This window comes from Rhipicephalus microplus, chromosome 6 (assembly GCF_043290135.1).
Source record: "Rhipicephalus microplus isolate Deutch F79 chromosome 6, USDA_Rmic, whole genome shotgun sequence".
Taxonomy (NCBI): domain Eukaryota; kingdom Metazoa; phylum Arthropoda; class Arachnida; order Ixodida; family Ixodidae; genus Rhipicephalus; species Rhipicephalus microplus.
This window is the reverse complement of record NC_134705.1, coordinates 130,463,427-130,489,102: the sequence shown is the minus strand read 5'-3', so window position 1 is coordinate 130,489,102 and position 25,676 is coordinate 130,463,427. Positions and strand designations below refer to the sequence as shown.

Sequence of the window (25,676 nt, the reverse complement as noted above, 5' to 3'; positions counted from 1 at the left end):
TATCGTGGTGTTCATTAGCGAAAGCGTTTGTGTAAACGACAAACTCGTCAAAATTCTGCCAAGACATTCCATTGAATTAGCACGTGCAATCACCGCCGCAAAGGAGGCCTCGGGACCATCTCGTTCGCCTTGGGTTCTTTGGCGTGCGCATAAGCCCAAGCACGCTGGCCTCCAAAGCATCTGGCCTTCATCGAGCTGTGATTGATTGATATGTGGGGTTTTACGTCCCAAAACCACCACATGATTGTGAGAGACGCCGTATTGGGGGGCTGCTGGAAATTTCGAGCACCTGGGGTTCTTCAACGTGCAACCAAATCTGAGCACACGGGCCTACAGCGATTCCGCCTCCATCGGAAATGCAGCCGCCGCAGCCGGGATTCGATCCCGCGACCTGCGGGTCAGCAGCCGAGTACCTTAGCCACCAGACACTTCATCGAGCTGTGACCACCGCGGCCGGGGTGGAACACGCGGCCTTTGGGTCAGCAGCCGAGTGGCCTCACCGCGATGGTCTGGTGACTAAGGTACTCGGCTGCTGACCCACAGGTCGCGGGATCGAATCTCGGCTGCGGAGGCTGCATTTCCGATTAAGGTGGAAATGCTGTAGGCCCGTGTGCTCAGATTTGGGTGCACGTTAAAGAACCCCAGGGGGTCAAAATTTCCGGAGCCCTCCACTACGGCGTCTCTCAATCATATGGTGGTTTTGGGAGGTTAAATCCTACATATCAATCAGCAGCCGAATGTCATACGAAGTGTGCAACCGTGGTGGCGTTCACTCGAGAAATCGAACGCGTCATAACGTTCGAGTTTTCGAAGGCGATTGATTTGCGCGGCAGTCTATAACTGTCAGGAAAGCGGGACAACCATTTCGAGAAAGCTATAGCGCAAACGATTGAAAGTCGCGGTGGCTCGACACCATCAAATGGCAATCTTCGCTTTTCTTTACGTCATTGCACCGGCGGTTATAGAGTGATGCTGCCATAATAACTAAAACGTGTGTGATTGTGTTACGTTCTCTTCGTCTCTTTCCAGGGTAGCATATTGGGGCTTCTAGACTGTTCATAATCTCTGCATGCCCTTCGCTTCTCTTACGTTTCTTCCTTCGTTTTCTAATGCCATCCTGCGTCTCAACAGTAAAATTGTCAAAAGTATTCGGGTTGCAGCTTTTAAGCACTCCCCTTAGCCGTTGAAGCCCGAGCAGCCAAAAGCGCAGCGATGTACTATAGAAATACCGCATGACAAATTCAATACATAAATTGGCCAAGCCATCAAACAGTAAAGCAGCCTCGGTAAAAGTGATAAAATCAGTCTAAATGTATGCGTTTTTCCGATTATCTGTCCACCGCAGGCTGTGTACCGGATTTTGACAGCTAACCAGAAGGTCACGGGTGCGACCACGGGCGAGGCGGTCGCATTTCGACGGTAGTAAATCTATAGAGGTCAGTGTATACTGAGCGATTTCGGTTCGCGTTAAAAGACACCAGACAATCGAAATTTACGGAGCTCTCCACTATATGTCCTCACTCGTAATATTATCACGGTTTTGGACCACAACACTCCGACAATTATCGTTTGCCGATTGACTGTAGCAAGGGCTGGTAAATTCGGCACCGGGACATTTGTTCCCCGCCTACCAGTCCCGTCTAAAGGACTGATATTGGGCTCAAATCGCGAATGGTGCCTCCGCAAGTGACTGACTTTACACGAAGGAGCTGAGCTAAAAGTGAATGGCTGTGTTTTGAAGCCGTGCGCTGTCTAAAACCGATTCGCCATAAACTAACACGCAGAACTATACGGCATACAAACGAAAAAGCCCGAGCAAAAAAAAAAAACTGTTGCTTTGCAGCTCTTTTACAATATTGCGCTGCGCGCAACGTTTCGTGCATTTTTTCAATCACCGCAGAAGAGAAAAGGGGTTTAAATGCGCCGCGATTGACGAGCGTCTAGAAAGAAAAAAATATGGCAAATAGTAATATCGGGGCTCTTGCGAGCCCAAACAGTGACACGATAATCAAGCAAGCCGTATAGTGGAGGGCTCCGAAAATTTCGACCAGGTTCGTCCGAAAATGCGGCCGTCGCGGTTGGAATTCGAGCCCGGCCCCGCCACGGTGGTCTAGTGGCTAAGGTACTCGTCTGCTGACCCACAGGTCGCGGGTTCGAATCCCGGCTGCGGCGGCTGCATTTCCGATGGAGGCGGAAATGTAGGCCCGTGTGCTCAGATTTGGGTGCACGTTAAAGAATCCCAGGTGGTCACAATTTCCGGAGCCCTCCACTACGGCGTCTCTCATAATCATATGGTGGTTTTGGGACGTTAAACCCCACAAATCAATGAATCAATTTGAGCCCGTTTCCTTCGGGTCAGCAACCGAGCATTGTATAACAACTATACCGCAACTATACTACCGCAGAGGCCGAAAAACAAAGTCAAAACGAGGAGCGCCCGTATCCGGAACTAGGCTAATGAATTCTCAGGTGAAAGAATGCGTATCATTTCACCAAAAAAAAAAAACCCTTGCGAACGATATCTGTTGGGGTCGACGCAAAGAAAGTCAAGTAGCAGGACGCTTGACCGCGAAGCATATAGTTTCACGCAGCCATTAATGCAGAACAACTCCTTGCACAAGCAGGTAATTTCATGCCCCGAAATTAAATAACTACAGCTGCAAAAATGTTTTCTTTCTCACAGGAACGTCTAGCATATCCAACGCATCAACGAAAGCAAGGTAAAACTAACCAATACCAGCTTATGAGCTATCTAAACCGGCGACACGTGTCACTGAAAATGACTGCCCGTCGTAATGACAGAGCCCAAACTAAACACGTTAACGCTGAGCGCGTGACAAGCGAAGATCAAAATTCATCTATGACCCACTATTCGCTTAACATGCACATGTAGGTAAAAATTAGTCGCACGGCTTCTATAGCTTACGGTATATTATGCGGAGAAACACACTGCTGGCAGACCGCAAGCAGCAGAAGCAAGAAGCCAACAACGATTAGTGGAAACGGTAGTGACAATAGACGAACGACAATAAAATACAAGCATCCACACCTTTGGCTCCAGTTCTTGATCCAGGAAGCTCCAGAAGTTGCAGGCCTCGTCGTAGGCTTCCGATATGTCGCCGGTGTAGAAGCGCCTCGTCTGCTGATCGTCGGCGGGACAGCCGGGCGTCGGCCGACAAAAGTTGCCGCTGCTGCAACACCACATGGGGCTAATGTGAACGCGTTTCTCGGGCCAACATGTCGCGATAACGCAACCGGCACAGTGGGCGCGTCATGATAACGAGCGAAAAAGCAGTACGCCGAATACTGGCTCGTCATTGCCGCGAGCACATACTTCAGTGTTCTGCCCCGACGCGCCTCCTCTCCACCCCCTATGGTCACTTCATACCTGCTTTAAGTACTAATACCGAGTGTCTGGCAGGCACGACGTTCTTTCGACCTAAAAATACAACGGTGACGTAAAGTCGGTGAGGGCATGCGCAAGCGCATTTCACTAAGCGCTATCTGTGCCCGAATTTTTTTTTAAGCCTGTCGCGAAATGTTCACGCAACCGACAACATTTTACGATGCGACGATCAAAGAGTGGGCGGGTGTGCGACAAACGCCCATCGTTATCGGTAGGCACGCTTGATGGATTTAACACGGTAACACGTGAAGCGTGTAATAAGGGAAATTGACAGATCACACGATACGATAACGCGTCAGAAGCGTAAGGCACTATACGTTTTTCACTTATATAAATGCAGCACATTCGATTATATGCGAGGCTTTGGGCTAAAGCTCTGGAAATATTTTTTTTTGCGCATAAAAGCGCGTGATTGTTATTCTTTCACGCCTACAGCGCGCGTTCCCACAAACGCAAATTTAGTTATGAAATAACTATCTGAAACCCGGCGACAGAGAGACCCGGGCCTGGGGCAGCTTAATTGACAGCTTAGAGCCAGGGCCGTACCCAGAAATTTTTTTCGGGGAAGGGGGGGGCAACACCATTATTTCGGGGAGGGCACCCCCTTAAAATGGTCATTTTCCGCTCTTTATATGCTATGGTGCGAAAAGTTTTGAAATGTAGGGGGGGGGGGGGGGGGTTCGGTGTGCCACCCACTAGCTACGCCCGTGGTTAGCGCTATTGCACCGTTGTGGTGTCCCCTTGTACAATTTCACCTCACGCTACGTGTATTAATCAATCAATTAATGAGTCACAATCCTGTCATCGACGTAGCTTGTATACATCGAATAATGCTCATAATGAAATCCATGCGCTGTGGTATAGGGCCACAACAAGAAAATGGAAAGTCGCACGGAGCGTCACGGTTTCGCCAAAGACGACAAGGCGGCGAACTTCAGCTAGGACATGTCAGGCCGATCGCGGCCAACATCATCAACCATAACGCAGCAATAATATATGGACACCGGCTCGCACGTGGAATCCGGTCAATGAGGGGGTCCAACGTGTAAGCCTGAAGTTCGATCAAACTCATCCCCTGAGTTTTACTGTAGCGCCACGTCTCCTCCCTATCGGTCTAGTCAGCATACAAAAATGGGTTTTCTCATGCATGAAAAAAAAAATGTGAAGATCACATGCTCCTATCAAAATCCTGTCATGGGTATTCTGCTTTCCGGGGTGAAGACGACACGTTAAACAGTTCTTTGAATGAAACAACAGCAACTCTTGGTCGCCAGTATTGTCAAAACGAAAGGCTTACTTTAAACCAGCGCTTAAAAAGTTACGTGAAAGGTCTAACTTGAGTAAATGTATGGGGCGCATTTGGCACTTCCCTTCGTATGTTTGGGAGGGGGGGCATCACCTTTTCCTCCCCTCCGCCCTTTTTACGAACGCCTCTGCGTTGCAGTCCCAGAGCATTGTAGCTACAGTCACGCTTTAGGGCTACAGGTCAACCTGAAATCGTTTTTTTTTTTTTCTTGTTTTGCGTACTAGGCTATGGACCGGGATACAAAAGTTTCTCGCAAAATACGCTGTGATCTTGGCACAATTTAAGAAACCGGAAACTTCTTGGCCTCGCATGCTTCCTATATAGTTACCATGGCGGGAGCGATGTCTAGATAGGATCATGGCACCACTGGAGTGGCGAGATCACTCATAGCTAAGCCGTGGTATACACATGCACGTAAAGACAATACCATTCACACACCTGGGAGGCAGGGACTGTCCAATGTCCTGGGAGATAGCGGACTGACACTGCGGAGCGTACGCGTCCGGGCAGGGTCCAGCAAGGTCTGATTGAGCCATCGCTGTAGCCGAGTTCTGAGCGTTGTCTTCGACGTAAATGACCTCGGCTGGGGCCTCGTAAGACTCCGGCCACATCTCTTCGCTGGGAGGCTGCGTCGCCTGGGACGCAGTGAAATCACCAAACGACCGCAGCTCGTCTGTGACGACTGGAGTTTCCATCGCTGTGTCACCTGGTTCTTCTCTAGGCTGTTGCCATAAAAGATGGAGGGGAAAATATTACGTCAATACTGATAACTATTGCGAGAAGTGGTTATTTGAGACGTACTCTTCTAACTGCATAGCATATGTGCTACTACACGTAGAGGTCTATTTAATAAGTCATTCGCATGAATTCCACTTTTTGTTCGACTAAAGGAAGACCTCCGAGTAGTATTTAAACTCGCACTCTCCACTCAGCAAAATATTACACTGTGACGAGCAGACTTATTTGAAAGCCGCCTTCAGTTACAACTACAGGTGAAGCCAGCGGGGTGGTAACTGGACGTTCATCACGCGATGTCACGTTTTGTGGCGGGACTTCAAAATGACGCCACGAATTTTGGTTATCCGTGACGTCGTGACGACGCCATATGACGACGTCATCGCGCGATAATTGTTCGCATCACTTTCGGTGACGCTATATAGTGTGGACGCCGACTTCGGAGACAATTTTCGTATTTCATGAGACGTCTAAGGCTTTCGCCTTCGAAGAATTGCATACGAGCCATTTATTCAGCGTTCTTCTTAAGATATTTTTGTGTTGTGCAACGCAAGTGTACATGAATTACAAGTAGCAAGGATGACCAGCATGTGCTGCTATACCCTGGCAAGGTTTCCGTTACTTGTTGTTGTTCTTTTTTAAAGGCGACAGTCTTTCTTGGAATATTTCGACGAAGAAATTTTGGTCTGTACGTCTTTCTCACGGTCTGTGTGTCGCACGATTGAGCCAACCCGGCAAAAGTTTAAGCATTTGCTCAACGCCGAGCCATCTTCATCTGCTTGATGCATTCACACTTGTTAACGTTGTCAACAAACAGCAAATATTGCACCCATTTGGGCGCAACATCATTAATTTAGTATGAGTCATTGTTTAGTAAGTGCATAAATACGTAATTCCTAAGACCACAGTGCTTATTGGACTGCACTGACAACGCCGCGCAACGAGCGCAGAGCAGGGCGGGTGTTTTCTACGCTCCAGCCAGGAGTGAAATTCAGCTTTTCACTACGTAGAGTTAGTACTACATAATGTGTTATGGCTAAAAATGCGTGAGCCACCACTCGATCAAAAAGGCCGCCGCCCCATCCATCACCCTTTAACACAAGCTCGTTGTACACCTTGAAACGGCAAAGTAACTGGAGCGGCAATGGACAAGCTGGCCCTGATAACTCTAGCCCGAGTTTGAAAATATGCCGTCACGCTTTATGACAACGAGATCAAATAGCACAGCCATCGACTTTTAAGAATATTGCATCGAGTGATTAACAGTATTTTTGTGTTGTAGTTTATTGTTTAATTGGTCGTTCGAATTATTACATCCAACGCAATGAATCTGGTCGAAAAATTCTAATGAGAAAGCTTTAGACCAACTTTCAGAAGGCCCTGTTAGACAGTTTTCAACAGTCTATAGATTAGGCTATCTGGTTTGCTCACTCACAGCAGATGCCTTTCAAAGTACTTAAATTTCCACATTTTCCTTCATTTATAGCTAGGGCCTCTTCTTCAAAGACATGATGCGTTCACATACACTCTAAAAAAAAGAGCGAGTAAAAAGGGTGTCTTTTTGTCCCACAACAATAATCGTCATCTATATTGCGTTCCATCCTTGCGCTATCGCCCCGCGCCCGGTACATTCCGGTCACGATCGACATGCCCATTATCAGGGTTACATTGCCTTCTCGATAGGAAAGTGGCCAGCGCCGAGTTGTCAAGAAAGGAAGCGCACGCAAGCCTGATGACGATTATTGTTGTGGGACAAAAAGACACCCTTTTTACTCGATATTTTTTTTAGAGTGTAGTATACGTAGGATTACAGGTGAGCTTGTAGCTAGTATTAAGATCACGTGCTACGTGATATCATCAAGCATAAAAAGAGTGTTCCAATCAAGCAGGTTTAAACTTTAGTTCCGCACGCCACCATGGCTTCTAGCGGCGCTGAATAACACTCCCAGGTTTAAATGCATGTATATACCCCATAAAGTTGGCGGGGGCAGGGGGGATGACCGCTGCTGTAGCTCGGTTGTTATATCATCGGACGCGTTATTAGAAGGTCGCAGGTTCGTTCCCTGTCGGCAGCAAGTTACCTTTTTGTCCACGTTTTTTTTTTCTTCACATCTGTATTATACAGCCGGAGTCACGTCTGTGTAGAGGGCGCGAGCAGCCGGTTTTTCACACTGCGAGGCGACATCTTGAGGCAGTTTCGTGCTCTGACGTGGTGTGCCAGGATCATGGCCTAGTATTCTGCCTGACGATGTCATAGCGAAACTGTCTTAAGGTGTCGCGCCGCAAAGCAAAAAAAAAAAAAATCCCCCACCTCCCCAAAAGGAATCGTGAGGAAATGCAAATTCATTTTTTTTCACCGAGAGTACACGGCGTATTAGTTTTTATGGTGCAAATTAATGACGAGACGCGGATTTGTGCCGTAACCATTCCTTTTTACATTCATCAGCCAGCAAACCGTCGAGAGTGAGGCGCGCGCATCACTCCCTTGATATGTACACATTAACCAATTGCGTTAAATTCATAGATGTAGCATTAGTAACAAAGACTTAATTCTTTGCTTGTATAAAAGAATTTAGAATGAGAATAATCATCATATGGCTAGCACAGTCTGGCAACATAGGCTGTTCCACTAATTTGTAAGCTTTTACAATTTAGTGGAACAGCCGATGTTGCCAGACTGTGCTAGCAATATGATGATTATTCTCATTCTAAATTCTTTTATACAAGCAAAGAATTAAGCCTTTGTTACTAATGCTACACCTATGAATTTAACACTAAATTTGTTAATGTTGATATATAGCGGATGTTAGAGTGGGGCACATGGAGAAGAGCGACCAGCGAGAGGAGCGGCGAAGCACTGAACTTACTCTCTCCTACCCTCCCTCCCCACACGCGGGAACTCCACTAAGCTCCCACTATGCGAGTGCCCTCACTGGCCAGAGCGCGCTCTTCCCCAGTACTTACTCTCTGCCACTCCACCCACACCACCTGCTCTGGTTGCTAGGGGCGAGGATAAGCGCCCGCCGCTGTTGCTATGAGAGAGGGAGTGAGAGCGGTGAGATAACACCTGTCGGCGCACGGACACCGAGAGACGCCTGACATGCCCTGACTAAGAAATACATTCTCATTTAAAAGTACCTTCTCGCATCATCTACAGAAACGTAGCCGCGGCTGTACATTACAGTTACTGGTAACAACATCTCGCATACTTTCCTTGGGCTCGCTGTCAGCTCTCATTATTATTGCGTTTAAGCAAAGAAGAACAAGCCCTCGAATTCTCACTTTTTTCCTTTCAAAAATATACCAAGTAGCAAACCTCCTGCTCGAGCACATTGCAGTGCACTCTAACGTTCTGCGAACAAAAAAAAAACATACACTGCTTCTCTTACTTTTAGTAATGATCCATGGAGATAAGCAGCCGTAGTGGTTATCGCTCAGGTTCGTTTTGGCACAGCCACAGGCGGCACCATCCAATCGACTTTTAAAGTGGCAGCACAGAGAGCCGAATCGTATGGCCGTTTGGAAGCGCCAGCGGCCACCTCACGTGGTAAATTTTTAATTTTATTTCGTGGGCATCTGCTCGAAACGGGAAAATAACGAATGCCTAATGAATGGAAGGATAAAGGCCTTTTAACTGGATGATCTTCAAACTGATATGTAGAACTTATTCATTCAAATATTTTGCCTAGCTTCTTTGGTTTGGAAAGTTATTATTGATTATCACTTATTTAAGGAATTAAGTACGACAAAAGATAGTCTGCCGCACTTCCTGATATAGAAAGAAAAAAATACATTTCATCTTTCCATCGTAATGTGCTGCGGCCCTTCATGACTAACTCTGGCCAGAGTTAGCTTTGGAACCCTCAATACCACCGCAATCTTCAAGAAACTGTGACTACAAAATCTGTAATAAGTGCCTTGAAACTTGTATAATGAAATAAAGGCAGTAAATTTATTCTGTAGTGTTTCAATCGTTTCGTTTAGTCGGTCGTATTACGTTTAACTTCATCGTGCAATTGAGATGCCTCCTGTACAAAAACTACAAATGTGCCATCTAAATAACGCAATATTTTCTTAAAACGGCTGTGTAATCCGAAAAAGAACAGCTCCGAGCACACAACTGAATGCGGGGCACAAACAAAAGTTCTCAACTAAAGGACAATTTCTACATTGTCTTGCTTTCCTGAAAGAAATCTCCATCTCTACGCAGCAAAATTTGTTAAAACCATGAAGCGATCTGTGACACCAATTGTTGAAAGAATTGCGTGGTGATCGTAGACAAAAGGATTTTTTTGCTATAACCTGGGCACCAAGTGCATGATTCTGCAAGGCATTTTGTGAGCAAACACAGATATTAGAAAAAAAAGAAAAACAGAAAGCACCATGCATCACCGAAAGTTTAAGTGAAAGTATGCAAGACATGGCTTAGTAACGAAAAGACGCAATCGCTTAAAAGTTTGTTGACCATCTAATCAATGATGCCATGACTGACTAAGGTGCACAAAACGAGCAAGTTCGGCACAGAATATGTCAGTGAATGCAGTAGAAGCTGTAAAGCAGACAGTCACACCGGGCGACGAATCACATTGCTCAGAGCTAATGTCCCAGTGGCTCGGCAAACATGCCACATACGACGAAATCAACAAACGTGGATGGTGGCACTCTCAGAGCCCCAAGTTCAAAATCACTCACCGTGCATTACGTTCACGATGAACCCGGACACACAATGGCAAGATGCGCTGACAAAAACTGCGGTCACACGCGTCGCTATGCGGTCCAGACAAGCGCCGTTCACAGGTGTGGGCGTATGGTAACTGAAATCGCGACCGAAACGAGGATTCACGAGTTCCTGGCGCGCAACCGGTGGTGAGCATTCATCCGCCCTCTCCCACTGCGTCACACTCTCTCAGTCTGGCTCAAGCGCTAGTATATCTGTCACACATTTTGATATCAAGATGACTTGGCGATATCGCAAGCCGGTAGCCACGGATGGCCACGGCTCGAAGCAGCAGACGATTCTGGGCGCGGCTCGGCACCGTCTGCGTCGCGAGAGTCGTCTGCTATGTTAGCCGAACAAGCATGCATGGCGTGGCATACGTATTAACGTCATTGATAGGAAATTGAAAAAAACAGTATATCCATGGAGTGAATGATTATGAATGCGTTGAAGCGTCCATACGTCCTTCTGTCTGTCTGCCCGTCCGTCTGTCTGTCCGTCTGTCCGTCTGTCTGTCTGTCTGTCTGTCTGTCTGTCTGTCTGTCTGTGTCTGTCTGTCTGTGTCTGTCTGTCTGTCTGTCCGTGGATATGCTGTTCTGACTACGCCGAAGGGATGGACTGCTCTAGACCATATTGAGCTTCGTCTCTAAAATTGCTCCAATCCCTCCTTCATTCGGTGCTTTGGCATTTTTGTCAAGTCGTATAAAAGAGGCGAAGTGATATGTACTTGGCCTGGATACCGGCGGTAAAGAATTATCCTCGAGGTTCCTTTTTTTTTTTCTGCGTAAAAGTGCATGCTTATTCTAAGCAGCATCAGCAGCTGGTGAACGAATTGGGTAGATTGTGTACACTCACGGGGATTTACACCCTCAGAAATGCCCCGACAAAAGTACACGGATGGACGCCTTCTGTTGCAGCTCAATTGATAGAGCATAAGACGCTTGCTTTGAAGGCTTACGTTCGGTCCCCACTAATGAAAATAAGAATTTTTTCGTCCACTTACACAGATCTCGTTCTATTTACTACACTACAGCATGCAAAGCATCAAACCTTGTTCCATATGTTTTCTTTAGCTATTAAATTCATTTTTAGCTGTTGGATTTTTAGGATTCATTTGATTGTAGTAAAGGGAAAAAACCATTTAACCAAAGAAATTCAAATTTTATATTCCGAATACGCAAACTGTCCCGTTCGAAGCATCGAGCTCTCAATGTGGCGGCCCAATTCAGCAGCAGATTCGTGGGCTCGACGCGCTGTTCTTGGACGTCATGCAGCTGATCTCCCACCTGTGAATGAGGCAAACGAGAGACGTTGGTGCCACAAGAAAAAAAAAAGAATGTCTCAGCTAAGAAATATGAACCTAAGTTGTACACGTTGTGGCAGGACCACGAAGACGGCAAGAACACGCATATGTATATCATCTGCCGTTTACGTCAAAGTCTGAAGACGTTATGGCTAGCAGGAATGTGTCGATCGTTGCAATTCAGGTCAGTTCAGTTTGTCTTGCAATCTTTTTTCAGCAATCCTGTTGAAGTAAAGTGTCTAAGTACTGAATTCAGTAACTTCATGCAATGGTAATGATCAACACAAAACAAAACGTAAATCTGAAAAAAGGAAAAAAAAAAGACGAATGGATAGGAATTGAAAGCTATTAAAAAGCAGCTTGTCGGAACTTCCGACACTGCGCCGCTTGTGCACACACAAGTGTTTGGAGACATCATGTCTTACGTCTGGATGAGTTCGTCCGGTAAGCCATTAATGGTGGCAGAGCGTTATATCGCGGTGCGCAAAAAAAATCAATTAAGTGAAGTAGTTTCAATGGCAACGACGACGACGATGGTGATGATGATGATTAGCTCAAGCAATACCTCTATTGCGCGGATGAATACCACCCAAATGAATACTGCTCAAAAGCTCCATAACACCTATCAGCTGCTGCAGCGATAATTCGATGTCGTACAAGCTTCCAGCGTGAAAATAAATACAGACTTAGCCACGCATGTAGATCTTCGGCACTTCTTTTCACTAGCGTTTATGCACATTCGGACTGTTGACATTCTTCCCAGAAGGCTGGTTTACCGTTACGTCACAGACAGCTATACTTTCTTGGAATCGCACATTCCTTGAACGGCAACTTCCAATTATACCCCACACGTCCGCTCTCTTTACCTTTCTTTTTATTTCTATGTTCATTAGCGCAGCCAGAGAAGCGTTTACGACGGTTACATGCAGCTCTCGCATGCACAATATTGCGAACATGAGTCTATATTTCATTATAAGCAAGTTTACGATGCTCATCTTTCACGACCAGGTCCGAGTTTCTGAGAGTCGATCGATATGTGGGGTTTAACGTCCCAAAACCATCATATGATTATGAGAGACACGAGTTTCTGAGAGTCAATTAACTTCTGAATTGGATTTAAAACGTGCGTGACTTGCTTGTTTTCGTCGGGAAGGTCGCTGATGTCCATGCAATAGTCGATCAGCACGAGTAGACATAGCGTCTTCAGCGAAGGCGCTGCAAAAGTGAACGGAATGGTCTTCAAGTACGTCAAGATAGTATCACAATGATCCATTTGGCATTTATTACGTGAACTGATGAGGCTTAGGAAGTATTTTTTTTCCACAGTGTTTATTTACCTTATAATGTGTCATATGCATGCAGTTGTCAATGTTAGTTTTGTTATCTTTTCATGCTAGAGGCAATACCTGTGTAGATTTGTGTTAAACTTTTGTATACTTCTACGCACCGCTGGATACTTGTTTGTTCAGTGCTTTTGTATATTTGCTCATATGTGTGCAATGTTTGTACAATTCGAACACCTTTCAACATCCTGATCCTGTACCACTCCCCTCAACAATGCCCTCTGGGCCATGCGGGTGCCTGAAATAAATAAATAAATAAATAAATAAATAGTGAACTAAAAAAAATGTGACATCTGACTTGGTATTCGCAGTGCGTTCGCTTGAAAGTTTCAACTCAACTCTTTTTATATAGTGTCGCACAAAAGAGTAACTCGTTCTCTGAATAGAGCATGCCGTTTGCTACGCTTCCTCATATCTGGGACAACTTTCTTTTTCTTTTTTAGTGAATAAAATTAGGAAAGATGCGTTGTATTAAGACTCCTGGCTACAACATTATCGCGACTTCAGTTATGGCCTCATTTCAGTACCCGTCATTTCGGCTAACGACGCCGCATGGTGCACATGCAAGCATGCGCTGTTGAAGCTTGGGCGTAATGTTACCGAAACCAGGATGCTAATTTGACCAGGCATTGTAGTTGTCAATGAACTCCAGCGCTGCAATAAGTTATCCTCGAAAACTCACAACGTCAGAGCGTTCACTGAAGGCGACTTGCAAGTCGCCTTCTCGCTCCATCCTCCTCCGCCCACCACCCACAGCTTTCTGCATATAAAGGCCTGAGCACATGTACGCGTTGCAGTGAGGGCGTGGCCTCTTGATGCGACGCCACACCCTCTCCCTATGGAGAGAGAGAGGGGGGTCACTCGGCTTCGTGAAGCTGTGCGTCCTCTCTCTCCATGGGGTGAGGGGTGCGCACGCTACGTCAGAAAGTCGCGCGCTGACACGCTGCAAATCGTCCATGTGGTTAGGCCTTAACGCTGTTTCACACTTCCTCCAGGACTGTAGGCATTGCAACCTTTCTGCGACGCACCTATCCTACGCTGCCTTTGCGATTGGCACACCCCTGCCCAGGCGACGATGCCATGTGATCGCGTCATCAGTAACGCCATAGGGACGTCCCGAATTTCGACGACCTAAGACGTCATGATGACTTCATCACGTGATAATAATTTCTTACATCTCCCGTTTTGACACCGACGTCGCCCACGCGGATGGTTAATTTTCGCATTTAAAGAGGCATCTAAGCCTTTCGCATTAAAAGAGCCGGAATAACGCTAAAGCTCTGTCCTCAGGATAAGCACGAGCACGCCTCCAGCACATTACACGTGACGCGTTCCCTCACCGAAGTCCAGGATGTGTAGGTCCGGGTGCTCCACGAGGGACGCGGTCTCGCTGGAGTGGCGATACCCTTCCACGACGTTGCCCTTGCTCGACACCGGACTGCAGCAAAAGAACGAGAGGAAGCGCCACCGAAAGAAGCATTCTATCTCGGCAGGGGACAGTGGAGTCTGGGGTTCTTTCATATGCTCCTCAGTCAAAGCACAAGGTTCTCGAGCTGAGCAGCGCGGCACTTGACACTTTAAATGCTAAGCGCCGAATTTACTCGGCGTTGGCTACCGTCGCCGACAGTTTCTCAATCACTGCAGTACGGAACTTCAATCTCGCTTGCTTGCCACCCAAGAATAACTTTATGGAATTCTAATATAAAGTTGACTATTATTTGGAACCCCACGTGGTGTAAATTGCGCCGCCATGTGGGCCTAATGAAAGTTATCTCGAATTCGTGGTTCCTTTTTGTAAGATTTGCTACTTTAAGCAGTGCCAGCATATTCTTAACGCATGATGCATTTTTCGTATACAGTAGGTGCTGAATACACATACATACTCGTTATTACAGGGCAATACATGCAAACGCATACCTTTTGGGGAAAAGTTCTGGAAGCGTATGTGACGGAAAAATCACCGTAATGTTATTTGTTATCGAACACCTCAAGTAAACGCCTCTTCTTAATATGTGCACCAAGGTTTGTGTACTGAATTGAGAAACGATACTTTCAGAATAATCACCTAGCTGGAGCTATATATTGACGCATGCCACCATTGATGAACGAACCGCTGTGGCTCGCACTCGTTTTGGGCTGAGAAGAAGAAGAGAACATTTTCGTTGCTCAGGTCAACTCCTGGCTGTCTGTCTTGTTTCGCTCGTGACAATATCGTGCGATTCTTACCTGGTTCCCCCGAACAGGAACAGTCGGTCGCCGACCAAGCAGCATCGGTGTCCCCGCCTGGCGGAGGGTCCCCTACGCAGGAGCTTCACCGGGCTCCACTGGGAGCACTCTGCGACGATCGAGAATCTCGTTGCAGCGACACCGTGTACATAATTAGCCAACAATCACGGCAGCATAAAACGTGTGACGAATGACTTTATATTATGTCACCAAGATATTGTTCGTGCTGCGGAAAATAACTTGGGGCATCTATAGTGTTGCGACGAAAAGAAGAAACAGCGGATCTGGTTGCGTGACCCTCCTGGTCACCATCAGATCCCTATCCCACCCCTTGCTAAACTATATTGTACATGGCTACGCTACACTTCAAACGTAACTGATTAATTTCATTTCTGACAGTAAGCGTTATACCAAGTTTCGTATCTATGAACTACTGTCACCCCAACTATAGACGTTCATATATTGTAGGCCTTCTTTTTCTTTGCTTCATTCTGTCTCCTCCTTTCTATCTATCTTCCTTCTTCTCTCTATGCGTTTCTCTTTCTTTCCCTCTTGGTTTCTCTTTCTCCCTATTAATTCCTTGTTCTCTCACCGATAGCAACACAATCATATGAACTTGATTAGAAATTTTAGTTTATGTGATTTACTTCTTATCATCCCCCTTTCCCTTTCTCGTCTTTACTCTAGCGCATTGCTAGACGCAGACGTGCCACGTGGTTGCTAGGCAACGCGCTGAGCTCGGCGCGTTTCTGCGCTCGATCCGGCGCTTAAGAACGACCTGAATAAGCTCCGCTGTTAGTAAAAACCTAACCAGATGAATAAACACCGACAATCAGGCCAACGTAAGGTTTCCTTCATCTAATCATTTGTCAGATTCACTTGATTGTTTCTAACAAGCTGATGAGCCTCTAAAAAATTCCTCTTCTTTCCGATATAAGAACCTAGCATTCGCACTGTGAATTCTTCCGAGAGTGCACTCCACGGACATTGTATAATGTATCCAAAAGCAGTTTAGCTTAATAAAGTGGATAAACGATTCTCTCAAGGTCCCCGGTTATTTAATCAATAGGCAAATCAAGTTTCTCCGTCTAGGAGAAATATCGAGGCTCACGAGTTCACCAACCATGTTGAGAGCACGCTAACACTCCAAACTTCACGATTCCGAAAAAAATTCAATACCCTAGTTCCATTTCTAACGAGAATTGGAATGTCAACGGTACTTCGTAACAGACTGGAAAAGATTGCACATTTTTAGGCTGATGTTGACCGTTTACTAGGACATTTCTTACTTACGAACATACCTTCGAACAGTTATCTTCACGTACAACTGCGTCAGCATTTCTGCCCTGGTGCAAATGATTTTAACTATCAGAATATAATGAAAAAGTACGAAGTGTTGAAAACGTCAGAAAAAGGCAAACTGCTGTCGTCTTCTTTTTTACCTCGTTGCAGTTGCCGTGGGTTTGCCTCGTGTCAACGTGAACTATACCAGAAGCATGCGCACACGTTTCAGTTACCTGGACTGTATTTGTACATGTCTCCGAAGAATGTCTCCAGGAGACCGTTGTAGCCGCCGAACACGTACATCTCGCCTTTGTAGACGACTGGAAAAGCAATGGCGGCGTTACGTCGTGTCTGGTATATAGCAGTAAACACAGCGAGACAACAACGCAAGAGGATGAAAAACTTTTCAAGGACCCTTTAAAAGAGAAAGAAGTGTATACCTAAGGGCTCGTTTTTCCGTGTTTTGACGCAATATTAATGAGATCTAACAGACGAAGATGCCAAGGAAAGTATAGTGGAAGTTATTAGGCCGAATTGTAATGTAGATATGAACAAAGAAAAGTGGATGAAAAGCAACCTGCCGTGGGCAGGAACCGAACCGGCGACCTTTGGATAACGTGTTCGGTTCTCTACCACAGAGCTACCACGGTGGCTATCTCCCATTATTGGGTGTATATGTGAATTCTAAACGTGGGAGTGTCAGTCAGCCCCACCAGTAACCATGGCGGCGTGGCGGCGAGTGTGCTACACTCTTTATGAGCCACTTCTGCGTCGCGTAGCATTACGAGTTTTCAGCTGATACACACACGCACACACACAATATATATATATATATATATATATATATATATATATATATATATATATATATATATATATATATATATATATATATATATATTTAACTGAGCCGCAAAGTTATCAAAAGAAGTCTGGCTTGATGACAATTCGGCAGATTCCACGTACCTTGAGAATCGACCTTACGCCAAGCGTATACGGAGGGAAAGTGGGCATGTTTTATTTTGTTATTGTGCGACACCTTACGAAATGACGCTAAAATTACCAATTTTTTACACACGGATATATGTTGAGCAGTCGCATATGTTTTATATCACCAGTTTGCACTTGCCACCAATGATGCTAACGGGAGCATGTGTATTAGCAACACGAGAAGCGGTAATCTATGTAACTCTCGTATGCTCGCGAGTACGGTTGTCCTCGACACTGCTACATAAATGAACTTCAGCGGATGGCACTAAACTACAATTGACGTTAACCCGACGATACGGCTGTACCATATGAGTGCATATGTAATGCTTACAAAATTGGATAGACAGCACTGCAACCATATTATAATTGGCGTTTCACCATCATTACACCTGAACAGCGCATTTTTCCAACGCACTACTAAGACCTGGCATGGCTCTGTGGTGGAACACTTGATTTACACTCAGAATGCTTAGGTTCAATTCCAACTGGGGCCCTGTTATTTTTTTCTTTGCATTTGTCGGGTCAACGCAGCCGAATGTCGGTTCTCGCCGTTCCTGGGTAGACAAATTGTCAATCACCTCTCCTGTGGCACATACCCGCGGGCGGGTATGTGCCACAGGTTTTGGGGAAAAGGTTTCACGACATACGCGACGGTATTGTCACTTCCTTTGTCATGACCAGCAATTCATATTCGTCGAACCACCTTACCCTCCCATACTAATTTTGGCTCAACCCAAGTTAAGGGCGTGATCACGAGAGCACCCGTACATAGGTGGATGGAGATTAGATTGATTGATTGAAAGAAAGAAAGAAAGAAAGAAAGAAAGAAAGAAAGAAAGATAGATAGATAGATAGATAGATAGATAGATAGATAGATAGATAGATAGATAGATAGATAGATAGATAGATAGATAGATAGATAGATAGATAGATAGATAGATAGATAGATAGATAGATAGATAGATAGATAGATAGATAGATAGATAGATAGATAGATAGATAGATAGATAGATAGATAGATAGATAGATAGATAGATAGATAGATAGATAGATAGATAGATAGATAGATAGATAGATCAACGTGCTTGCAGTGCGCGCAAAGAAGGTGAGAGCATGCTCATACAGGCGGCGTGGCTGCACCGTCCCAGCGGCGTCATGCCCTTGGTGACCGGGTGCACCCAGGCGCCATTGGTGGTGTCTAGGTAGGCGAGTTGATCACAGTAGGCCACCTCATCGTGCAGGTCGGTCGAGCTGCGCCGGCCTCCCCACACGTACATGCGCCGACCGATGGCCACCGTAGTGTGGAAACTGCGCCACTCTGGTGCGTTGCCCTGTGCAATAATTGCGTGCAGCCACGTACCACGTTAACTTCGATACGGGTAAAACCGAAAAAAAAAACCGCGTTGCTTCAACAGCAGCAGACACTTCGCGATAATCGGAAGTGACGAATTCCGCGGACATTCCCCGACGAGGAGACAACTATTGGATTTTGAAAACTGACTTAACTGCCTTCGAGGAACCGTGTACATGGACCTGCAAGTGCATAATCTTGATCTCACAATTCAATAGTTCTGGGATAACCGAATGGTCATTACTTTCTGAACATGATTCGTATATCCCTGACTATCTTAGCTTGAACTTGTCACAGACAGCGTATTGGTAGGTTCAAAAAAAGTGGGTAACGATTTAGGGTATTAAGTACTCGGCTATGGGAGAGCATGAAGCCGTCCCTTCTTGGTGCTTTTGTATTAAGGGACTCTATGCCTTGTCACCCAGACAACTTCTAGAACGGATAAGCGGCATGAGCGGATACATCGCACCGAATTCGATGTGGTTTGCTGTGCATAAGGTAACAAGTTTGGCATTTGTATGGGGCACGCTTTCAATTAATGTCAGCAATTTGTTTAGGAAGGCTGCTAAAGGAAACACCACAAAACTGAGAATTTCACGTGGTATTTATTTTAATGGAAGTAAAAAAATCCCAGGCATTGCACACATCCCTGAAAATCTGCCGCTAAATTCTAAATGAGAATTTTCTCATTTCAATTCAGTCCTTAAAATAACCTAAACCAAACATGACGCTTGCCTTTTTTGAGATTATCCAAGGGCCATCTCTGTCAATAGTGCGATGTTACCGATTAGTAAACTCCCTTTTGAATATATATTTCATATTGAAAAATATTTGCGGGTTTATAGCGTTGGAGGGTTAAGCAAGTTTCTACAGTGCGTATTGATTTGATTGATATGTGGTGTTTAACGTCCCAAAACCACAATATGATTATGAGAGACGCCGTAGTGGAGGGCTCCGGAAATTCCGACCACCTGGGGTTCTTTAACGTGCACCCAAATCCGAGCACACAGGCCTACAACGTTTCCGCCTCCATCGGAAATGCAGCCGCCGCAGCCGGGATTCGATCCCGTGACCTGCGGGTCAGCAGCCGAGTACCTTAGCCACTAGACCACCGCGGCGGGGCCTACAGTGCGTATTCATTTAAGCTTAATACGAGTTCTTTTCCGAAAGGAGTTGGTTCCGGGATTATTGGTATTTGCTTTGTCCGTTTTTAATCACTCGTGTCAGTAATCATAAGCGTGCGCACCTGAAAAGAAAGCGCCCCATACATTGACTTCATAAAAACGGGGGGGGGGGGCGCTGTGAAGAACATTTGTCCCCTCTGAAGGGAAACCTTGCGCGCGCCTGTGTCCGTACTTACACACCCAGGCTGGTTTGTCTAACAAGAACAGACAGGGGTTACGACAGTGAGCTACGACGGAGTCACAACGCCAAAGTAACGCAAGCATCAGGCTGCAGAAGAGATGGGTGCGTAGCGGCTCACTCGTGTGGCCAGGAACCGCCAGTGCATGGTGTCCAGGTCGAGCACGTGCACGTCCTGGGACAGCCGGTCGGCCTCGTCGTCAATGCCGCCGAACACGTACATGCGACTTCCCACCACGCACGCAGAGTGGCCCTCGCGTGCAGCCGGGGTCTCGCCCGTGGTGCGAGGACGAAGCCACGTCAGCGACTCTGCACGCCAATGATCGGTTACAATGTATTGCCACACATGCTGTATCTGGATGCTCTCGAGGCGTTTTAGCCGTCGGCGTTGGCGTCGCCGTGATGTTCCGCTAAATGTCCTACTCGGTAACACTGCCGCACACGTTTTGCGTGGGAGTTAGAGCACGCGAGAGTGCAAGCGACGAACGCTTATCTAGCGGAGAGCAAACGAGCCAGCCTCCTGAAGCCGCGCGAAAGGCCTATGGTGCCGAGTGACGGCTGCATGACTCGACACTTAGCTCAATCACGCTGCATTTCATTCCGGACTGATACCTGAACGTGCTGCGCAGGCAGCGGGGGCCTATTACTGCAGCCATCAGCGCACGGCTCGTACCCTTGGACGAGATGTGTATACGCCAGTGATGCCTTACGCCCTGTCTATACGCCAGTCCTGTAAATGTCTTATGTGATGGAATGTCGACGAGCCCAAACATTTACGTGACTATGTCTTAACGAAGGGTTCAGGCTTAGCTGGTTATGATGTCACATTCCTAGCCATCAAAACTACCTGACATTTCCAAAAGTACTTGTACATGTATCGTTGAGGCGAGTTTGTGATTCATTTTAGAAAATCAGCACAGCAGCGGACAAAGGAAAGGGGAACAAAAAAGCCCTTGTTCCTTGCTTTTCTAGTCTTTTACACGCATCTGCGGTTTTTTTTTCTTTCTTAATAGCCTCAGTCTTTAAACACTGGCCCCACCACTTCCCGAAATCGTACATGGTTCACCGGACTGAGTACGTCATCGTTAAGAAGCAGAAAGAGGGAGGGAAGAAATAAAAGGCAAGGAGGTCAACCAGACGCGCGTCCGGTTTGCTACCCTGCACTGGAGGAAGGGGTGATAGGGTTAAAGAAGAGAAAGAGAAGCGAGGTAAGAGAGAACTGTCGGGGTACATGTGCGCCTGCAGTCCATTGTACGCTTACAAGCTGTCACTTAGTCCGGTTGTCTTTAAAAAACCCAGTAATGCCCGCATTTCTTCGCTGGCCTGCGACGCGTGGAGCCATAATCCGAGGATTTTCTCTTCAGGAAAAGGTCTATCATCTAGTTTGTTTAGCGTTTCGCGTAGCACGCTGTGCTTGGTCGCAAAAAGATCAGAGGAACACAGTAGATGTTCCATTGTCTCGTCATCTGGAGGTATGTGTCACATCTGGAGCTATGTGTCATTTCTATGCGAAAAGAGTACGCCTTCGTGAAAGCTACTCGTAACCACAGGCGGCGCAGTAAACTTGCGTTTCAGTGAGATAGTTCCGATGGAACTACAAGCTTCCTAAATGGGTCCAATTGATGTATGCGGTGCTTTCCGACTCTGGTGTGGCCACTCAGCCAAGTTTCCAACATTGTGTCAGTGAACGAGTGAGGACCCGTTGCTGCGTTGGTTCTCGGCTAGGGTATTGGGCTTGTCTCGGCATCGTCGTGGCCGGACCGGGCAGCATCATCAGTAAGATCGTTACCAACAATGTCGCAGTGTCCCGGTAACCACTGGAACACCATGTCATGACCCTTCGGTAAAACATGGTGAAGGACTTCTCTGATTTATTTTCTAGCAGTTCATGCATTTTTCGCAGCGTAACTCCGATTGCTAGCTCTTAAGAAATGCCTTAGACTAACAGAAGACAGCGTGGTATTAGTGAATAGTGTGTGTACCTGTGTCGAAGCGGTAGACGATGCTGCAGGCGCCGTCCTCGTTTCGGCCTCCCCAGAGATAGGCGTACTCGCCGTAGCCCACCACCGTGTGGCCGAACCGCTGGAAGGGCACGTTCTCCAGGTTGCTCTGCACCGGGACCAGCGTCCACCGGAGAGAGCCTGCGCCACCGCACAGCGGTAATCGAAATCAACGAATAGCACGACAGAAGGTTCCTTGAAGGGTCACTAAAGAGAGAACAAGAAAGTCACACGGTCAGTAAGTACACTCTACTTATGCGTTAAAATGACTCCAGTGCGAAAGCCACATATTCTTGTTCTTTTCAGTCCATTGTACCGATATATCCTCCTTTGCCCTAAATGTTACTGCACGTCACACAAGGCTTTGCGTTGCCCCCGAGATAGGTGCATCTTAGAGTAAACGACTATGCCCTGTGATCACGCCATTCCGTTACAAGTTTTACCAACCTGCGGTGTCATGATGACCTCATTTCGCAAGCTCTGATCACGTGACTTTTTTTAACATCTTTACAACGACGCTGCTGAAGGTCAATTTCCACGTTCGATGAGGCACCTCATTAATCTGCCACACTGAAAGTCGATTCCGCTCGCACTTGTATATCACCCTTCGATTGAAAGTTATAAGCTGGTCTTGCCTCTATCTCTCTATCTCTGAGATAGATAGATAGATAGATAGATAGATAGATAGATAGATAGATAGATAGATAGATAGATAGATAGATAGATAGATAGATAGATAGATAGATAGATAGATAGATAGATAGATAGATAGATAGATAGATAGATAGATAGATAGATAGATAGATAGATAGATAGATAGATAGATAGATAGATAGATAGATAGACTAGTATATCAGTATATCACCCTTCGATTGAAAGTTATAAGCTGGTCTTGCCTCTATCTCTGAGATAGATAGATAGACAGACAGACAGACAGACAGACAGACAGACAGACAGACAGACAGACAGACAGATAGACAGATAGATAGATAGATAGATAGATAGATAGATAGATAGATAGATAGATAGATAGATAGATAGATAGATAGATAGATAGATAGATAGATAGATAGATAGATAGATAGGCAGGCAGACAGACAGACAGACAGACAGACAGACAGACAGACAGATAGATAGATAGATAGATAGATAGATAGATAGATAGATAGATAGATAGATAGATAGATAGATAGATAGATAGATAGATAGATAGATAGATAGATAGATAGATAGACAGGCAGACAGGCAGACAGACAGACAGACAGACAGACAGACAGACAGATAGATAGATAGATAGATAGATAGATAGATAGATAGATAGATAGATAGATAGATAGATAGATAGATAGATAGATAGATAGATAGATAGATAGATAGATAGATAGATAGATAGATAGATAGATAGCGCACCGGTGTTGAGTATGTGCACATCCATGGGCCGACGAGTGGTATTTATCTCTTCGGCGCAGTAACCGCCGAACGAGTACACGTCGTCGCCGATGGCCACAGCCGCGTGCTGGGAGCAGCACGGTCCGCCTTCCACGCGCGCCGTCCACATGGTGTCGCTGTTTACGGACTGCGCATGCACGACAAACGAGGTCACCAACAATGCATACACTGAGAACGTGCGTCTTAGTTTCTGAACGGGCCTTGCAGCAATGTGCGAAACGTTATCTAAGGCAGAGACGCAGTACAGCAGATGCAAGCATCCTCTACCAATTTTTCTAGGAGGCATTGCATCAACATATAAGATGTACAAGCGTGTTTTATGGCGTTATTAGAGCGTATAGCTAACCTCACACAGCGATGTCGAACGCTGGTTTGCGACGCCAGCTGTGGCGTCACACCTGGCACTCGGATGGCGTCTGCGCGATATGCAAAACCCGACGAACGCAAGTGAAGCTGAAGCAGATTGTAGCTACCTGTTTCGTGGCAATTTGCGGTAAAAATCGTAAAATAAAACGCGTTCAATTTGAACGCCATTCCACTGGAAGTGTGAAAAAAAAAGACATGGTATAGTCAGTCCACGGTCGAATTCAAATCAAATGAACTCAAGTCTTTATTTCCACCATGTGCAATTTCACTGATGGAGGATGACGGAGAAATCTTACTGAGAGGTGACTTGACTAGTCCGCAGCCCAACGTAATCTATGTCGTGTGGGCAAAAGCAAAGAAAAACAGTTAACAAACGAAGACATATGATTCGTGCAGAATAAAAATACTGTACAATAGCTTGTAAAAAAAGGGGTATACAAGAATACAACGGAAGGACCAATAAAATTTGTTTTTTTATACAAACATGGATCAGCGTGTAGCTGAAGAACAACAAAACAAAGCAAAATCGATTAACTGAAGACGGTTCAACTATGATGGTAAAGAATAACACAAACGCTCTATGCCAGTATTCAAACGGGGTGTGACAACTTTCCGAATTCCAATACTCGCTATGCCTCATTTTGGAGTAGTATTCATTTTTTTTTTCAAATGTGCTAGGGTGCCTAAATTATGTATGTTACGTCTTACTTCATATTTATATCTAGAACTCAGCCGATAATAATGTAATTTTTATAAATGCGACGGCATTTTGCCTAACACACTTCGGAATTTACACTGTGTCCTTCAGTTTCATAGCTTTTATTTCGGATTCTTGATTGGCTAGTTCGTACGTCCTAATTTATATCGCCAGAGATATTTAGCATATTAGTGACAGCATCTGGTCGTACTCTTAATTGCTTTTTTTTTTAAGTATATTCCGCCATGCTTTTGCGTCCGCTTTTCCAAATATCCAGGAAATATGTTTCGAATGATAAAACTGGTGCGAAGTGACCCGCAGGTCGCCGGATAGAATGCCGGCTGCGGCGGCTTCATTTTCGATGGAGGCGGTAATGTTGTAGGCCCGTGTGCTGAGATTTCCGTGCACGTTGAAGAACCCCAGGTGGTCGAAATTTCCGGAGTCCTTCACTGCGGCTCCTCTCATAATCACATGGTGGTTTTGGGACGTTAAACCCCACATATCATCATCAACTGGTGTGAAATCGATGGTGTGGTTGAAGCACATATGACATGAGGGTAATCTAACTGATAAAATTAACCAACGAGTTTATTGATAGTGCAAACGTTTTCTTTTTTTTTTTTCATCTCTCTCTCTCTCTTTGGCAGCTGGGATCACCGTCACACCTGGCGGAGGAGATCTGAACCATGCGCTTCTTCCTACGCGGCCTCTGGGATCAGTTTCGGTGGGGCACGAAACACTAACTTACAGGGCCAGTCAACAGTCTCCAACTTATTTTTACACCCCCCCCCCCCCCAAAAAGAAGCTCGGCCGTTCGTAGAGTAGACCGCGCTGATCACATGCATTTCCCGAATATTACAGCGCTGTGCACCAATCATTAGACAGTTATAGTTTAGCGTTAGCGTGATAGCGTAGGTTAAGGGAATTGCGTTAGCGTGAAGCAAACGTTCGTTGTGGGCAGCGTCTTATAGTTTAGCGGGATAGCGTTTACGTGGTCTACGTGCCAAGTCTAGGATGGTGGCGCCACCTATTGGATGATTAATAAGTTAAAGAAGAGTGAAAATGAAAATGAGAATGTTTGCCTATGCCACCGCGCGAAGCACTGTTAGAAGTTTATTTTAGTGACAATAAAAGTAAATAA

The 25,676-nt window shown here is 45.8% G+C and overlaps 2 protein-coding genes across 3 annotated transcripts in view; both read right to left on the bottom strand.

Annotated features, from left to right (window-relative positions):
- LOC119168462 (uncharacterized) overlaps positions 1–10,399 on the bottom strand; it is a 67,088-nt gene extending 56,689 nt beyond the window's left edge. The window contains exons 1-3 of one of the 2 annotated variants that reach the window (XM_075866587.1): positions 10,140–10,399; positions 5,151–5,434; positions 3,050–3,191 (exon numbers count right to left, since the gene is read on the bottom strand). In XM_075866587.1, the coding sequence (XP_075722702.1) occupies positions 3,050–3,191; positions 5,151–5,407 (399 nt within the window). In that variant the 5' untranslated portion in view covers positions 5,408–5,434; positions 10,140–10,399. The remainder of the gene's footprint in view (positions 1–3,049; positions 3,192–5,150; positions 5,435–10,139) is intronic. The other variant, XM_075866588.1, reaches the window with a different exon arrangement.
- A 2,128-nt stretch (positions 10,400–12,527) lies between these two features.
- Positions 12,528–24,720, bottom strand: LOC119168464 (kelch domain-containing protein 3). Its single transcript, XM_075867836.1, has 8 exons — positions 23,434–24,720; positions 22,006–22,164; positions 20,145–20,332; positions 18,434–18,641; positions 16,554–16,640; positions 15,037–15,145; positions 14,151–14,248; positions 12,528–12,682 (listed from the first exon to the last, which is right to left on the bottom strand). The coding sequence occupies exons 1-8, from the start codon at positions 23,756–23,758 to the stop codon at positions 12,528–12,530; spliced, it is 1,329 nt and encodes a 442-aa protein (XP_075723951.1). The 5' UTR covers positions 23,759–24,720.
- Between the last annotated feature and the right edge of the window lie 956 nt (positions 24,721–25,676).

Coding starts and splice junctions, on each gene's coding strand:
- LOC119168464 (XM_075867836.1), bottom strand. CDS start 23,758: ATGCCTCCTAGAAAAATTGGTAGAGGATGCTTGCATCTGCTGTACTGC. Junction 20,333..22,005: donor CGTCTACCGCTTCGACACAG/GTACACACACTA, acceptor ATTGGCGTGCAG/AGTCGCTGACGTGGCTTCGT. Junction 12,683..14,150: donor CCTACACATCCTGGACTTCG/GTGAGGGAACGC, acceptor TCACTTTTGCAG/CGCCTTCGCTGAAGACGCTA.